Source organism: Condylura cristata, unplaced genomic scaffold (assembly GCF_000260355.1).
Source record: "Condylura cristata isolate star-nosed mole 26May11 unplaced genomic scaffold, ConCri1.0 scaffold00001, whole genome shotgun sequence".
Lineage (NCBI taxonomy): Eukaryota > Metazoa > Chordata > Mammalia > Eulipotyphla > Talpidae > Condylura > Condylura cristata.
Window position 1 is genome coordinate 56495996 of NW_004567102.1, and position 18605 is coordinate 56514600.

An 18605-nucleotide genomic window follows, 5' to 3' on the forward strand; every position below is an offset into this window, starting at 1 on the left:
CCTTCCGTAGTGTCCCGCCCGCGCGCGGCTCGCACGCTCCCTCGCGGAGCACTTGTTTGGGTTCCCAGCGCAGCCATGGCGCAGCACTTCTCCCTGGCCGCCTGCGACGTGGTCGGCTTCGATCTGGACCACACTCTATGTCGCTACAACCTGCCCGAGAGCGCCCGGGTGAGTGGCGCAAGCTGCCCGGCGCGACTCCATGGCGGTCGGGGCTTGAGTTTCCTTCCGGCTGTGGCGGGGCGAGCGCGGCCGGGGACGGCCGGGGGCGGCCGGGGGCCTGCAGGCGCCTCGCCTCGGCGGGGCGGAAGTGCGCCTCCTCCCGCCCACGCCGGCGTGGAGGGGCCTTCATAGCCCAACCATTTACCAAGTTGGCGTGAAGGGGAGGAAAGAAAAGGGGCGAAGGAGGGACCGATTGTGCGAGATGCCAGGTCGGGCTGGGAAACCGTTCCTGGTGCAGAGGAGGATGGGCGGGGCCAGGGGATCCGGGGTATCCTTTGCAGATCCAGCCTGGCCTTGGGAACTTCTCAGCAAGTCCCTCTGTGCATCAACCCCCCGGGTACCGCCACCTGGTTAGGGGCTTGTAATTGGCTTGGCTGCGTTTTTCCCTTTGCTCGTCGTTGGCCACCTGTCGGATGTTTGACATCGCCTGTAGTGAGAGATTGTGTGATGTGTTGGAGAGAATATTAGCAGAAACCCACTGCGACTAATAGACCAATCTCTATTTTGTCTTTTACCAAGAGAAAGAAATAGACCTTTACTGGGTACCGATTAAATGCTCCAAGTCCACTGAACCTAACAGCCAGCGAAGCTTGGGTTCTTGCTTCTCTATGAGAGCGAGGAGAGAGTGAGGCCTGTAGGATTCCACACCTGTATTCTCAAGTGAATTGAACTTCCTCCCCCATTACTTTGCTTTCACCAGGATGTTGAAAAGTTCGCAGAAATGTTTCAGTCAAAGTGGAGCACCCAGGCAAAGGACCCTGCAAGCCTGACTGTCTAGGTTAGGGCACTACTATTACTAGCTCTGTCATTTTGGGCAGGTGACTCAGTGTTCCTATCTGGAAAATGGGTCTAATAATTGGATTTACCTCTAAAGGTAAAGGAATAAAAGGGTAATTGTTGTATCATGCCTACAGCACAGCTGTTTGCTTGTGTGGCCACTGCCCATTCCCTTTATCTCCATTTATGGGTAGAACTCAAGTTCCCCAACATCAGCCAAGGTTGTTCCTCATTTTGTTAAGGTCAGTGCCCCATGTGTATGTAGTTCAGGTTCCTGCTAAGGGTGAAAACAAAGTCTGAATTTATCGTGTGTTTTCTCTGCAAAGGCACTAAATATGGGGGGGGGGGTATTCGTATTCTTCCTGATAGTGTACAGTAGTGTTCCTACTCTAGAGAGGTTTCCTTAGTCATATTGAGAGTTCTGAAGGCTTTACTTTTCGTCTCTGAGTTACTAGCTCCTCTAGGTTTTAGTCATATTTTCCTTAGTGCCTTTCAAGTCCTCTCTTGCTTCTTGTTTTCTTGTATCTCCTCTCTAGTCACATTCATTTCGAGAACAATACTGCGAAAGTCACTGTCATTTTGGGGCCCATTTTGTGCATGTGTAAGCACAAAACTTCGGAATATATACCCCTGGGGTTCTTTACTTCAAACCTCAAATACAAATGACACTTAAATGTTGAAAACGAATATAGTTTGTTTTGGATTCTGTTTGGTTCTGAAATCTTTTATTAAGCACCAGCATCTTAGGAGCACTGTGCTAGTTGCTGGTATAGAGATAACATCCTGGCCTTTCAGGGGTCTTGTGATGGCAAGGATGCCTGAAGAGCTTGTCAGCCCCCTGGACCTTGCCTGCACACCTCCTCTCTACACCAGTCCCTCATCCCTCAGGCCTCATCTTGCAGTGTTCCCTTTGGGAAGCCCTCCCGGCCTCCTGAAGTTTATCCTCGTACCTCCATCCCACCTCCAGTTTCCCATAAAATTCTTCAGTTTTTCATAGCATTTAGCATACAATTTTCACATTTCTTGCTTACTTATTAGAGAATTCCCCTAGGGCCAGGATTCCTTGACATTTGTTACCTGAAGTTTATTGTGAGTGCTGTATGCAGAGCTGAGTGGGTTTAATAAATAACTGTGGGATGATTGAATAATAGCTGTTTTAATAGCTGAACATATCACAGCATTTTGCTCATAAACTGACTTATTCTTAGAATAACCTTGTGAGGTAGATGTTACCTGTCAACACAATCTCAATTTTGAGATGATGACAGAGGCACAAAAAGGGTCACCTAGCAGGGTGTTTGGCTGGTAGGTTTCTGCTCTCCCACTGCCATGCTTTGGGTAGTGCTGCCAAGCTCAGAGAATCCTGGCATCAGTGATGCTTGAGCTGGGGCTTAACAGAAGGGTCGTAGTCAGCAGGTGAAGAGATAGAAAGCATTATTTCAGACAGAAATAGGTCAGGGCCTGGAGAACAGAGAGGTGAGCAGCCCCTGACCCTGGGGAGCAAGCAGGAGACAAGAGAGCTGTAGAAGATGCTGGAGAAGTTGGAGAAGTTAGTAGTGTTTGCATCAGGAAGGAAGTGAGTATCTCTCACTTCAGCCTTGTGAGCATTTAGTAAATATAGCGTTTTGTGTAAACATGGAACTTTTGTCAGCTGATCTGAGTGTATGTAGGGGCAGGGGGTATCACTCAGGAAAGGCATTCTAGATGTAATGACCGCTGTGCTCTCCTGGCTTGCAGACTGAGAAGTCTTTAGTGCCAGACAGTTAAGCTAAACTTGTGAGTGGGAGAGGATCTGGAATAGCCAGGCTCAGAAACCCAGCTACACTGGGCTCCTGCCAGCATTTGGCATGAGGGAGAAACTCAGTCTTCCTTTAGAATTCTTTGTAAGAGAAGTGAGAAATTGAAATTTGGATGAAAAATGTCTTAGTTTTTAAATGTTAGCTTATTTTTAAATTAAATACATAATTTACATATTTATATATACTTTACATCATTGTTCATTTTTTTTAAAGATTTATTTATTTATTTAGGCATATGGAGCTGGGGTGCAGGCCAGAGGTACAGGGGCAGTGAGAGGATCTACCAGAGACAGAGTGGGGAGCAGAATAGGCCGATTGACAAGTACACTGCTGAGGGGAGCAGTGGGCGGGTCAGGAGAGGTCTGCCGTGCCATATGGGTCACCTCCCAGCCAGGGATGGAACTCATGCTGCAGTGGCTTTAGCTTCTTGGTGCTGTTCTTTAACCCCCTATGCCTCCAGGGAGAGCCACCTCATTGTTCATTTTTATACAATGTTTGCTTTCTTTTTTCAGATGTAGTCCCTACACCAATTCACCTGTGCACCATAGTCCTTGTGCTCTTCCCACCCTTCCTTTGATCCCTTTCCTATCCTCCCCTGACTGATAGTTGTCTGTTTATTTTTTGTTTTTTCTGAGATCTTCTATATTCCTCCTATAAGTAAAACCATCTTTTTTTTTTCTTTTTTCTTCTGACTTATTTCACTGAGCATAATCCCTTCTAGCTCCATTCATGTTGCTGCAAATGGCATTACTTTATCTTCTTTGATTGCTGAATCGTATTCCATTGTGTATATGGATCACATCTTCTTGATCCATTCATCTATTTTTGGGTATTTGGGTTGATTCTACATTTTACCTTTTATAAATAGTGCTGTAGTAAATATAGGGTGTATGTATTCTTTTATGTTAATGATTTTGTGTTCCTTTGAGTAGTTCCCTAGGAGTGGAATTCCTGAGTGATATGAAACCTTCATTTTTAGCAGTTTAAGAAATCTCCACACAGTTTCCCATAGTGGTTGGAATAGTTTTCATTCCCATCAGCAGTGTACAAGAGTTCTTTCTTCACCACATCCTTGCCAAAATGTTAGAATTTTAAGCAGCAGGATTATAGCAAAGATTTAATAATAATAATAATAATAATAATATATATATATATATGGCCACATTTAGCAAAGAAAAATACAGGTCATCCAGTTAAATTTGAACTTCAAATAACAAAAAACATTTTTAGTGTAGGTATGTCCAAATATTGCATGGGTTGTGCCTATTCTAAAAAATTATGAGTTGTAACTGTAAATCAAACTTAGGTAGTTCATGCCATGTGAGGGAGATAATAGCCATGAGGGGACACCAACATGGGGGTGGGGGAAGACAGAAAGAGGGTGGTGAAAGAATTGATCAGAAATAGCACAGAAAGTAGAAAAGGTGAATTTATTGAATTATTTATGGAGAAGCGGGGGGTGAGATGAGAAAATGCATCTGGTCACTGAAAGAAAAGTTTGACTCTAGCTTGCACTCTACATTTGTAGACTGTCTCTCAAATGCTGGGCTGTGCTAAAGGCTATTAAAGTAATTAGTCCCTGCTTCCCTTTAGAATTTGCATCAGCCTTTAACTGCCCCAGTTTCACTGGGCTTTATGAACTATTTCACTGACGGACCTTTGCTTTCTTTACGTGCCCAAGCTTTCAGGGCCTGGTCCCAAGGTAACTCTTGACTTCCCCTATCTGCCAGAACTTCCCATCCCTGTGTCCCAGGCTAGAAAGAGACTGAGCTTTAATCCTGTAAACCCCAGTATTTCACATTATAACTGGCAACCCTGCATGTGGAACATGCATGATTTGTGACTCACAGGGCACCAGTTTCAACTGCTGTAGAGTGTATGTGACTTTCAGCCTTATGGGGAGGTAAACTGGCACCTAAGGCTAGGAGAGGAAGAAACTGGACACAGAAGCCTGTGCCATGAAGGCCTCTGGGATGACTCACCATAATCTAAGGCAAAGTTCCAAGAACTTGGTACCAGAACAGGGGTTTCAAAGGCACAGAGGACTCTTAGCACTGTGGCTCTCTCTTCTCCAGGCGCACTGGCCTCATTCCCTCCATGCACAGAAGCGGCTCCTCCAGGTGAGGAACACAGGGTCATCCCCTATTGGTAGCGCCTTTCTCTTTGGGCAGGAATCTGACGTCATTGGCACCACATACCCATGTCTTAGTGTTGCCAAGTGGTGAGACATTCCGTTGGCTCAGACTAAATAAACTGCCTTGATCAGTGGCAAGTCTGGTAGTGTCTGGTAACTACTGGCAATGTGAAGTTGGCCTGGGTGGCAGTATACCATGGAAATAAGCAAAAGCTACAAGTAGGACCTGCCCCCCCACCCCCTCCTCTTTTTTATCACAACAGAACTGATGATAGCAACTACTTAAGTTGAATTACTTGTTCATTAGGCCTGGCTCTAAATTCTTTTTATCAGTTAATCTCAAACGCTGGTTCCTTGCAGATGGATCACTACAAGTATGTATTGACTGTAGTATTTTGTAGATCAGGGTGATTCAACATTTTCTATCGGGAGCACTTTTTGGACTGAGTAAAACCCATATAATATAAGCCATCTCTGTACTTCAGGAATCATCTGGTACCTCAGGTGGTACCTCACCTGGACTCCACTCAATCCTGTAGGCTCAGAATTCCCAGGTGGCTTAAAGACTATCTCTGGTCTGAATCACTGTCAGGATTGAGAAATGTTGCTATATAGTGATGATATAATGTGCATTTATTAACAGTTGACCTGGATGCAGTTCATGTACTGCATGGGAGTACATATAGATTGATTTTCATTAACAACAAAGAACAGCTCTAATTGACAAGACCTTTGGTTTCTCCACACTCATCTCCCGTGACAGCCCAATCTACATTGGGTTTCTGGACCTGAAACCCCTGCCCCATTCACGAAATTATGTGCTAGATTTTGTCGGTATCTGTGGAAATATCACCACCTTCTCCCATTCTTTTTGAAATGTGTCTCTACCCTCTCCTCCCTGTGCAGGTCCCATGCTCTCAGCAGCTCTCATGGGTTGACATCTCCAGAGCAAACTTCTTGGACAATGTCAGTCTAATCCCAAACCACTATTCTCCCTCACCTCCAAGTATATCTAAGCTGACCTAGGACACTCTTCTGATGAAGAAGGGGATAGGGCCAATGTAGATCTTCATCACTTTTAGCCCATTTGTTTGCCACGTACCATTATTTAAAAATTGAACCAGCTCTTTAAAAAAAAGAAGTTTTACTCAAAAATCTCAGAATTTTTGCTGTTGGGAAATTAGAAGATCTGTTGACATCAGCAGAACAGTCATCTTTGTGCTTGTTTCCAGAAGCTCTTCCCTCCATTTTCCTATATTTTTCATATGGTGAAAAAATAAGAGCTATTTCCTTTATCTGATGGAGGTGCCACGATTCCTCCTTTACATCGACCACCTGGTCCCCATGTAGAAACTCCCCTCTTTCAAATGGCAAAACTAAAGGTATTTAGTAAAGAGTTTCATGTTCTTTATTCCAGGGAAAACTATTCCTGGGTTGGGGAGTAAAGTGCCTCACAAACAGTGGGGCACTCTCCCCAAGAGATACTTGGCAAGCGTGCATTTTATAGCCTTGGAAGAGGCAATGGGAAAACAGGGCATGGCTGGCTAGAAGGTCAGAGGTTTCCTTATAAAGCTGCCAGATCCTGAGTTTTAAGGGGGAAGACGAGCTAAAATTGGGCTGGAGCATTATAATTGGGGTGAGGTTTCCCCAGGTGTTTCCCACAAGTGCAGGCTGACTAGGCTAAGACTGGTGATTTTGAGCAGACGACTGAGGTGGCCTCCATTTGTGGGTCACAATTTAAGAATTTATTATTTGAGACGGTACCTTTGACTAAAAATGGGTATAATGATAGAGTTGCCAATGTGTTATTTTAGTGATGTATTAAATGTGTTTATAAAGCTTTGTTAAGTCTTAATGATCTCCAGCACATTAGAATTCTGGAGTAAGATTAGTAGTTGTCATTGGTTATGTAATTTTATACTGATGGTGTAAGTTTGGAGTATCAACAAAACATAACAACTTCGTGGGGGGTATAGATGAATTACCTTGTGGGGGGGATTAAGTTCAGACTTTAGCAATTACAGATATCTTTCTCCCACTCCCCATCAGAATTCCATTAGGTTTGCAGGTCTGGAAATTAAGAATGACTAGTGAATTTTATAGTTAACCTTTGTTTTTTCCTTCCCCTTGTTTATAGCTCATTTATAATAGCTTTGCCCAGTTCCTCGTCAAGGAGAAGGGGTATGACAAGGAATTGCTTACTGTGACTCCAGAGGATTGGGACTTCTGGTAGGTTCTTTTTCTAAGCTCTGCATACATATTCCTTTTCATTCTCAATTGTTACTGGTAAAACTATAATGTTTCCTCTTCTATAGAGGCAGAGAGTAAAATTTGAAGGTGTGTGAAGAACAGAAATGCTCTCTATACTAAAAGTTTTATGTTTAATGGATTAACTTTCTACTTTAAGTTTAGATTTGCCTGATTATGAACATAAACTAGAGCAGATATGTCCAATTTGGGTTTTTTTTGGTGTGGATCAAGTATGGTTATAAAGATTTTCAAATACTATTAGGAATTGTCCCTGCTTCCTAATTTACATCTTTTAAAAAATTGCTTTATTGCCTTTCACATAAGAACTGAAAGAGTGGAGGAGAAATGCTCATGTTTTGAATAGATATCTAAATTAAAACCTCGAGGTTTTCTGTAATTTGGATAGACATTCCTTGCGCTAAGTCTCTTAGTGCAGACCCCCTGCCTTGGATCTCAGCTCCCCAAGGCTTACTTTGCAATTTTTCCACATTTGAGTAATAAGAATTTAAAAAGCTCCTACTAAACCACTTTAAATTGCTCAGTTAAAAATTATTTTAATCCGGCCCTCCCTGGTGGCGCAGCGGGTTAAAGCACAACACTGAGAAACTAAAGCCACTTCCGCATGAGTTCGATTCCCGACTGCCCCAGAGGTGACCACATGGCGCGGCAGACCTCTCCTGGCCCGCCCACTGCTCCCTTCAGCAGTGTACTTCGTCGATCTGCCTGTTCTGCTCCCTGCTCTGTCTCTGGTGAAGCCTCTCGCCGCCCCTAAGCTTCTGGCCTGTACCCCAGTTCTGTATAAACAAATAAATCTTAAAAAAAAAAAAATTAATCCTAAAATACATAAAAAATACATGCAGAAGTAATTCTAGAGCAGTGATGTTCATCTATTATACATTTCCTTCTGTGTTTGTTTTTTGAGTTAGCCCTTTTGTAAAAGGAAGAAACAGAAACATTTTATTCTCTAAAACAGCTGACTAGGAAGTTTTTTGTGGAGCAAAGTAAATAGTGTTTCTAAAGTACCCTGTCACTTTTCATTTATTCTCTTGGTATTTTAGGGCTATTCCACCTCCTTGCTCTTATTATTCATAATATTGAATCTGTACCCATTTTTCTCCTCAAATCCCACAAGTATTTTATAGTAGCGAAGTCTAAAACTTAGTATTTGACTTTCATTTAGTGGCTTTCAACACTATGTCTTACCCAGCAGCTAAGTTCTTAACATGACCTAAATTGAGGTACGTTATAGAGTATAGAAGAGCTCTGGCTAAGAGCTTACCAAATGTGTGTTTGTTATATTTAATGAAAAACATTTGCACATCTTGACATTTACATAATGCTTGTTTTTTTTTTTTTTTTGGGGGGGGGTTGTTGTTGTTCTCTCCGAGTTTTAAATTTCTCTGATTGAAAGCTTAAGGGTATTACAAACTAAACATTCTCTTTATTTGCCCACATTACACCTTTCCTTATATACTTGTTCTGTGGATGATACGCACTCTAGAACTCGTGGGTAGTCTCATTAATTTAATTAATAGTAGCATTTATTTGTGTGGGAGAATCCCTTTTTGGCATTTCAAGTTTTTGAAGATGTGGATTATAATTTGTAGGATTAGTAAAATACATGAATTGGTTGGTAATTAGACATTTCTGTTTTAGTTGCAAGGGCTTGGCATTGGATCTGGAAGATGGAAGCTTCATTAAACTGGCAGATGATGGCACTGTGCTCAGGTAATAATTAGTTGTGAACTTAAAACTTTTTACTTTTTAGGACGCTTCATTATTATATATCACTTGAATTAAGGGATGTCAAGTAAGATAATTATTTTAGCCAATCAGAAGAGTTTCTCTATATGCCTGTACACTTTTAGTATGAATTGTTTGAACAGTTTAAATGCAAATCTGAGAGCATTGGACCGAAAAATCTAGTTCCTTAAATTTAGCTTTTCAGAAATACTTGCATGAAACACAGTAGAATATTAGTAACGTGCTTCATCTCCTTGACTATTCCCACTGTCAACGACTATGGAAATTATATTGTGTTGGGTGGGTTTGTTGGTGTCTGGAAGAAATCAGGAGTTCTTTTTATGAAGGGAGGAGAAAATTAATGTGGGGAGGAGTTAGTGATCTTTGCACTAACTTTCTTCCTCCATTTATCCAAATCCCCCCCATAATGCAGGACGCATTTATATCTCAACTTCTTTTGCAGATTTTCTAGACTGGTCATCCTTTGTCAGTCTCTCCCCACCTCCTGGGTGAGCTCTCAGGGTGAGCCCAGCACTAAGTGTTGGTGAGAGCAGGGCCAGCAATCTAAAACCAGCTGACATTACTGCCTCTTTCAGATCTTACTGCTCTGCATCTTTCAGAGAACTCTATGGGATAGGCATTTGTATTCCCCAGCACTGATGGCACAGGCAGGTCAGCATGGCTGTGCAGCGCTGCCATTTCTCATTTATACAGACCAGTTGAGTCCAGGGAGACAGTGCTCAGCACAGGGGCCTCTTCTTCTCTGCCTTTTTACACCAAACTCACACTCTCCCCCGCAGACCGTCACATAAAGGACCAGCCAACCAGAGTAGATGTGGCCCCATCACATCTGACTCTTGCTATTCATTTGCATATTGTTTCCTTGGCAACAAGATAGGGTATGGTTGTATATATACATACATAATGCTGCTTTGACTATGATCTTTCAGTTTTTTGTGGTATTTTAGAGTATTTCACTGTCCTCCATCATGATTAAAAGAATGAATAGCATTACAGTTGTACTTCTTTGCTTCATCTTCATGCCTGTCTGTCAGTCTCTTCCCCTTGTTCACCCATCCCAATTATCTGATACTCTCCATTCTAGGTCTGCCTGACCAACCTGCAGTTTCTCCTATTTTATGCCTTGGTGTCTGTTTTCACCACTGTCACAAATTCCTTGTCAGGTCCTATTTTCCACCCAGGGTTCCTCTGTCTTTACATAGAGCTTTCTGTGGCCTTCATCTTTACTAAAAGGAGCCCGTTTGAGATTCTCCCCACCCCCTGTTTGCTTTTACTTCATGTTTTACCCTTCATTTTGCTTTGCTACTATAACTAAGAAGACTAATGATCTTCCCTAATCTAGTAATTTCTCATAAGAATCTACATAAAATACTAACTGCTCCCTATAGGGTAAAATTTCCTTAACCTGGCCCTACTGATGCAAAAGTGGAATTTAGCGGAAAACAGCTACTTTCTTGTTGTGTTCTAAGTGTTGCCACATTCATCTTCTGTTGTTGCCCATTGTGTTTTGAGCAATACTGTCAAGCAGTTGAATCCTTGCGAGACCTGCTTGCTCCCCTGATTTGTGTCTGTCCCCCATGCTCAAGGAGCCTAGGTGTGAGACACTCTGTGTGGCCTCTGGGCTCGCAGATCACACCAGAGCTCTGCTGCTCTGTTCCCCTGCCGCCAGAGCACCCTGCCACCAACCAGGTCATTGTTTTCCCACCGTCCCAGTTAGGTCACTCACTGTCACCTCCATAGTTAAATGGAGGCTGGTACCTCTTATCTCTTTCAAAGTAATTATAGTTCATAGTTTACACACCACATTCTAGAGCAAAGACCATGGTGTGAGTTGCTCCCATCATTCGGTAGATGAAATGGAGGCAGAACTAGAGCTTTCAGGGGAAATGCCTCTTTGGATCCTGGCGGTGACATCACCAGCTGAAAACAAAAAAGCAAACTTGATTACCTGCAGCAGGGCAGTGCTGGGGGGAGCGTCCGCATGAGCCATGGATGAGCAGTGTGCCTCACCTCTCCTCCTTGCCTCCGCAGGGCGAGCCACGGCACCAAGATGGTCGCTGCGCAGGCGCTGGCGGAGGAGTATGGCAGCAAGGCGTGGAAGCACTTCATGATGGACACAGAGACAGCGTCCCGATCAGGTATGGCTTGTGGGGCCAGCACTTCCATTGGCTCTCCTTTTGCCTTGAACCCTGAACCTTCGAACGAGAGGGCCCTGAGACCCCCTGTGCCACGTATTGCGCAGGACCTGCAGGGAACAAGTGCGGTGTTACAGGAATAGGACTCCCCGCCGGCTGTCTGGCATCTCCTTGGACGTTAGTTCCGTTTTGTTGAAGGTTTTGTTGATGCTTCTTTTACTTGCATTTGTTCCATAGGAAATCAGATTAGTGCTTAGGTACAAAATATTCTTTACTTATCTCATTCTTTATGAATTTGTGACATGCTCAATCCTTACTTTTATTTCTCCTTCCTGAATTTGTGAAATGCTTAATCCTTACTTTTATTTATCCTTCCCTGGCCTGCGCTTTTCTAGAGCTAGTATCTTCTGCCTTTGTCTTCTAATTTCCTGAAATTAAATGATTTTTACACACTTTTCACCATTTTCTTTGAACAGCTTTCCCTTGGGTGATCATGAAAGCATTTTTCAAAAATTATTTACAGACATATGTGTGCGACAGTTAAAACAGACTATTAAAAGTCATGATTGTTTTTTAGTTGTTGTAATTTTTTTTTAAAGATTTATTTATTTATTCGTACAAAGCTGGGGTACAGGCCAGAGATGCGGAGGGTGAGAGGCTTCACCAGAGACAGAGCGGGGAGCAGAACAGGCAGATCGACGAAGTACACTGCTGAGGGGAGCAGCGGGCGGGTCAGGATAGGTCTGCCACGCCTTGTGGATCTCCTCCAGGGCAGGTGGGGATGGAACTCATGCGGAAGTGGCTTAAGCTTCTTTGTGCTGTTCTTTAACCCGCTGCACCACCAGGGAGGGCCTGTTGTAATTTTTAATGGCAATTTTCTCCCCATGTACTGTTGAAATTGACCTACCTGCCTTAGAAAATGTAATAACTTTGCCTTATGCTTTGTTACTATTGTGATAAGTTTGTTACCTAATTTAGAGAGTTCAGTTAGAGAGATGTCAGGAAGTGAAAATTTCAGGAAGTATGAGTGTTCTTAATAAAGTAAATTGGAAGGAAAAACAGATTTTACCTTGAGTTAAACTGTTGAATGCTTTCAACACATCTCAACTCAAAATAGCTAGTCTTTTTACACAAGTGATGATAGAGACAGCAGTTGTCTCTCCAGATGTAGGCAATTATAAATAAGTGCCTTCATTCTTCCAGCAAAACTAAGCACATAGCTAAGTGTTTCTATGACATTTATTCAGAAATCCAGAGTTAAGAAGTATTTCCCAGTCAGGAAAAGAAAATTCACCCAATATGACCCCTGTGTGTTCACTGCTCTTCCCACAAGAGGGCGCTGTCGCCTGCTGCTTCCATCAGTTTAATTTACCCAGGACTGTGCTGAGAATGGCCTGGAAGTTATCTGTAATTGAGTTAGTTAGGAAAGTGATTTCCATTCAGGTGCCCTGCAGTTAAGCTCTGATACATAATAGAAACCTGTTGTTTCTGTGGAATAATTGAGAAATCCAGTGCCTTTTAAAAAATAATGTATTTTTTTCTAATGTGGAAAAATGTAAAAAGAAAAAAAAAGAGTTTGATTCCACAATTCAATAAACTTGGCTTATATTAAGAGCAATAATTGGGCATGTAGTTAGAAAATTTAAATATTACAGAAAGGAATGAAATGAAGAATCATTATCTCAAATCTTTGTCCATTAGTACCCCTTTTTCCTAAAGCTTATTTTGAAAAATTATTCGAAAGAGATCATATCTTTTCTGTATTTTGTTCTTTTTAATTTACATCTCAGATTGTCTACAAGCACACACACACAGGTGTCCTTGGTTTTTCAATGCTGGCGTGCTCTGCCGTCAAGTGCTTGTGTCAAGATTTACTTAATCAGTCCCCTGTGACATTGATGTTATGTATTTTGTACTTTTGCAAATGTGTCCAAAATCATTTCCCAGAATTACAATTCTTCTGAGTATATACTGGTTTAAAATTTTGATAAATAGTCCCTATTCAAGTTGTTGACTTGGCATGAGTATTCTCTTCCTAACTAGCCAATTTCCAGAGAGCAAGTCCTTTTGATCTTTTTCTCCCCAGACCTGATAAATTCTGCAGAAACAACAAGGTCTTGTGGAACCCACAAGAGTCTCAGAGCCAGTTACTGTGGGATTATACTGACTCTGTTACTTGCAGGATAAAGTAACTGGTAAATTATTAAGCCATGTGTAGTGTCAGTTTCTTCATCTTTAAATGGAGATAAGTCCACTTCTCTGCAGAGAAGGGAGAATTTATGTTCACATCAGACGTTCTCTTCCCTATAGTTATTCATGTGCCATGGTTTCACTGGCACTGAGTTTTCAAAGAGGTTAGTGTTGACAATGACATTGCCTTTTCTATATGCAAAATTTAATGATTGTAGAACTTGATCTTGATTCAGAGTCTGGTTCTGTTGAACTAAGCTCAATAACCTTCACTTCCCAGTGAGTTCTCTGCTCTGTAGGAGGTTGAGGATTGAAGCTTTTATGTGGCCCAGTTTTGGAATTTTGGTTTTGGCAGCAGAATTAAGAGCAGTTTGGCCCACTTAACAAGTCCAGTCTGAACAAGTGGCACTGTGCCCACACTGTGCCTTATGGGTGGGAGTCAGTGAATCCTTCCCATTAACCCCCTGAATTGTATGATTAGACCCCAACCAAGACTCATAATCAGTATTTCAGGTCTTAAACTGTATTTCACACATTAATGCCCACAAAGGAGAAGGAGAGCGGGGCTTAAGCAGGTTTGCATAGTAGTGAGTGACACTGAAACAATAATGAAATGCCTCTTGCTCCCAGGACGTTTCAGACGACTGGTTGTCAGTGTCAGGGAGACCACTTTGTTGTCACAGTCCAAGAAATAAGATGGGGCACAGCTTAACAAAACCTGAGGAACTCTGCGTACCCTGCTGGTCTTGCAGCCCTGGGGCACTAGTTGTCTCACATAGCAGAGTGTGGGCAGGAATGTCCATGGACATCACCTCCCTTTGCCTCTGGATTCCTGGCAAAGCCACCCTAACCTTTCATAGGAATGAAAAATAGTCTGAGATGTTCCCTAACAATTTTCTGTGAAAGAGTAAAAAAAAAAAACAAGAAAACCGTGCCAACCAAAATATTTTTAACCAAAGGAAAGAATACACAAATGGAAGCAGGATTAATGAAGAACTCTGACTTTATTTCTTATGCATTTTTAACAGTTTAACAGGGAGAAACAAGACATCGGTGACACTTAAAAAGAGTAGCCACCAGGCCCCCTGCAGAGGGTTTTCTCCTAATTTACCTGTGATCCTTCTTCATTCCAGAGGCATTTACTCTATTTCTGGATAACTCATTCATTCTCAGGCATATGTGATGTTCCTACATATCTGGATATTGTGCAGAGTTTACCCTGAGAAATAGGGTGTCTATGACCCATAACATCATAAATATCTTACAAATAGGAGGAAGGGGGACTGAAAGTCAGTAAATTAGACTGTGCAAGAGTAGTTATGGGCACTAAAAATACCTTTCTTAAACTAAAATCTGGCTCCATCTCTCTCTTTTTTAAAAAAAGATTTATTTATGCATACAGAATCCGGGGTACAGGCCAGAGGAGCAGGAAGTGAGAGGATTCACCAGAGACAGAGCGGGGAGCAGAACAGGCAGATCTGTACACTGCTGAGGGGAGCAGTGGGAGGATCAGGGGAGGTCTGCCTTGCCATGTGGGTCAACTCCCTGGCCAGGGATTGAACTCATGCTGCAGTGGCTTTGGATAGCTTCACAGTGCTGTGCTTTAACCTGTTGTGCCACCAGGGAAGGCCCCAACTCCACTCTTGCTTCTTTGACTCTTTCTGCTGAGTACCCTGTGACATTGGTTCCCCAAAGCCAAGTGGGTGCTTCTGGTCCCATAAGCCCAATTGGAATAGTGGAGAGGGTGCTGGGAAAGGAAAGAATTGAGACTCTGTTCTGAAACTGGCACTTTGAAAAACACAGGGAATACCTTCCATAGTTGTTAGTGGTGGGATAGGGGTCCATTCCTTCTTTGACTCCTGACTCTGTTGGTCAAGACTTGCTGTATAGGCTCCAGGAGCTTCCAGAGAAGGCAAGTGACACAGGTGTTCTTATGCTGAATGGACACAGATATGGGCTTGGGTGGGGGGCGTGGAGAGGGGTGGTCTGTATACAAGGGGTGTCTGCACAAGGACAGTAGATTCAGGTATCAACTGTGCTAGGAGGGGCTTGAGTTTAATTCTACCTGAAGCCGAACAGGTTACAACAAGTTCTCTCCTTTCTGGATCCTTGAGTGTGACTGTTCTGTTATCCCAGATGTCTTCAGTAATTTTATTCCTCTTATCACCCTGCTTGTTTTCATCTGCTTGTCTGAAATCACATAAAAATTGAATGCAGGGGCCCTCCCTGGTGGTGCAACCGGTTTGAGTGCAGCATTGCAAGCTACCGCAGCCACTTCAACATGAGTTCAATACCCAGCCCCAGATGTGACCCATGTGGCACAACAGACCTCTTCTGACCCGCCCGTTGTTCCCCTCAGCAGTGTACTTTATCAGTCAGCCTGTTCTGCTCCCCGCTTTATCTCTGGTGAATTCTCTCATTGCCCCTGTACCTCTGGCTGTACCCCAGTTCTGTATGCATGAATAAATAAATCTTTATAAAAAATTGAATACAGTACTGCAGGTGGGCCTCAGCACAGACAGAGATGACAGAGTCTGCACACTTCATTGTCTGCAGTGTTAGGTGATGCTCTTCTAATTCAGTGACATTTATAACACATAGTGGCTTTTGCATGATCCATTTTATATTTGGGCGATAGTCTATTTTTACACTGTAAAAAATAATGCTTAATTTATGGATATAATATTTGAACTTTCTTGTCCCCTTGTAGCTTAAACATTCTTTAAAAGACAATGATGGCTTGTAATGGAACCATTTGGAACCAAGGATGAGGCTCCTTTTAGAAGCTAACCCAAAATCTAGTACCTCTTCAGCCAACTTTCTGTGTATGCTACGTAAATAAGGCATTCATTGTTCCCAATGTAAAGTTTTGTTCTTTTTTAGGAAAATACTATTTTTATGATAACTACTTCGATCTGCCAGGGGCCCTTCTGTGCGCCAGAGTGGTGGATTTCTTAACAAAGGTGAGTAGAATGGGAACTAAGTTTTTAGTAATTATGTCATGTATTTAGTAATAAGTTAATGGAATTGTTATTTATATCTCTTGAGTTGAGGTCTTTTACACAGTTTCCTCTTTGTGGTTTCAGAGGTAACTGAGGAACACAAAGAACCGGGGTCAAAGTACTTTTGGAAAATTAAATAGCACTGACCATTTAAATCCTCCCCAAAGATGGTAAACTTATTCTCCAGCAGAGGGTACAAAAGTCTAGCAAAAGAAAACATAGCACCTCATCTCATTAGAATTTTTAAAATGTAAAGGTTTCTAAGACAATTCCATGTGCCTTTAAGCATTCTATATAATATAAACCAGAAAAGTGAGATGAAATTTTTTAGTGTTGAGCATGGTACTATGATCTCTGGCTCTGTCACTTTATACATAGAACTTAAGGCCATGAACATGAACCACTTTTGTCAATCACTTAACTTTTTGTATATGTTACCTTTTAAAAATCATATTAATTGGCTCCTCCCTGGTGGCACAGCGGGTTAAAGCCCAGCCCTGAGAAGCTAAAGCCACTTCGATGCCCACCCCGGAGGTGACCCATGTGGCACAACAGACCTCTCCTGACCTACCCACTGTTGCCCTTAGCAGTGTACTTCATCAATCGGACTGCTGTTGACGGCTCCCCACTCTGTCTCTGGTGGATCCCCTCACCGCCCCCGCACTTCTGGCCTGTAACCCCAGTTCTGTATGCATGAATAAATAAATCTTTAAAAAAATTTATATTAATCATGTTCATAATAGAATGAAGGTAGTACTCCTTTTAAATCAGAGTTCTGATGGTTTTTGTAACAGATCCTGTTGAAAAATATTTCTGGTATGTTTATCGAAGTTGTCATTAACCTAAAAAGAAGTAACTTTCTCATTTCATAGTGACTGCAGCAAATTTCATAATCTTTAAATATGTCAGCTTTATATTCTTCTAGTTGGTCTTAGTTTAGGCAGGACACTAGTTAATGTTTCCAAAGAATCAGTGAGTGTAGGGTTGTATTTAATATGTTTATTTGCTTTATGTTTTTTTTTTATTAAAGATTTATTTATTGTACATACAGAACTGGGGTACAGGTCAGAGGCTCGGGGGCGGTGAGAGGCTTCACCAGAGACAGAGTGGGGGACAGAACAGGCAGATGGACGAAGTGCACTGCTGAGGGGCGGGTCAGGAGAGGTCTGCCACGCCATGTGGTCACCTCCGGGGCAGGCGGGAATCGAACTCATGCGGAAGTGGCTTTAGCTTCTCAGTGCAGTGCTTTAACCCGCTGCACCACCAGGGAGGGCCCTGCTTTATGTTTTTTAAAAAAAGTCTTAAAAATAATCTGTAGTTTGGATTTGAAATTTTCTTCATCTCTCCTGTAGAGATTTGTTGCTCTTTTAAATTGAAATTCAGGTAAATTTGAACTGAATTCTCAAGTTTGATGGTTTTAGGGCTTTAAGCTTCTTAGCTACTGTTGATGCCATAATGCATGAAGTAACATGTTCTGCTATCTCAAAAACTATAACATTATAAACTCACTCATATGTTTAACTACTATATAGTGAGTAGAAATTTTTATTTTATTTGTTTTATTTTGGTTACAAATGTAGGTATCTCTGCAATAACGATTGTCATGGAAGATTTCTTTTTCTGAAATCATGGTTAGAATGAGATGTTTATTAGGATATTATGTTTTCTGAAATAAGAGTCCCTATTTTAGAATACAATACTATTATGTTTCCCAGTTTTCTACTTTGCTTAAAAACAGATCTTTTACATGTATTATATTTTGATTTTATTTTTTTTTAGAAGAACAACGGTCAAAAAGCTTTTGATTTTTGGAAGGATGTAATTGCTGCTATACAACACAATTATAAAATGTCAGCTTTTAAGGGTAAGTAATGTGAAGACACACTTTCTAATAGATTTCTAGTAGATGTTTGTTGAATGGTTTCTATTTAGTAAATTACACAGAAATTAACTATTTGCTATGTTTCTTAGTTAGGATTTAATCTGATCTTAAATTTTGCTGTCAAGTTATTTAAGCTTACGTGTCTGTTTCATGAATCTAATTGCCAGTATTCTTAACTGCTTTTCTTCCCATGCATGCCAGTAAGGTTGTTCTATGAGTTTCCCAGCATTGACATTCCAGCTTTGCATTTCATGGCTTGGGAATGAGGGTTTGTGACACCTGTAACCTTTAGTGTGGTCGTTGTAGACAGGTGGAGAAAGTGAAAGTTCCATTCTCTTGCTTAAATACAGAGCTGGCTGGCTGGCTCAGAATAGGAGAGGTATTGCAAACCTGCGCCTAACTTTTCACAGTTCCATCCACAAGTTTGCTTGGGTCCCACAGGGTTAATTCTAA

At 41.9% G+C, this 18605-nt stretch overlaps 1 protein-coding gene across 2 annotated transcripts in view; it reads left to right on the forward strand.

The window, feature by feature from the left end:
• The first annotated feature begins 27 nt into the window (after nt 1-27).
• Nucleotides 28-18605, forward strand: part of NT5DC1 (5'-nucleotidase domain containing 1) — a 100965-nt gene continuing 82387 nt past the window's right edge. Inside the window, exons 1-6 of one of the 2 annotated variants that reach the window (XM_012723982.1) lie at nt 28-168; nt 7067-7158; nt 8836-8907; nt 10975-11081; nt 16152-16231; nt 18053-18134. In XM_012723982.1, the coding sequence (XP_012579436.1) occupies nt 76-168; nt 7067-7158; nt 8836-8907; nt 10975-11081; nt 16152-16231; nt 18053-18134 (526 nt within the window). In that variant the 5' untranslated portion in view covers nt 28-75. Of the gene's footprint in view, nt 169-7066; nt 7159-8835; nt 8908-10974; nt 11082-16151; nt 16232-18049; nt 18135-18605 lie in introns of both variants that reach the window. The other variant, XM_004674089.2, reaches the window with a different exon arrangement.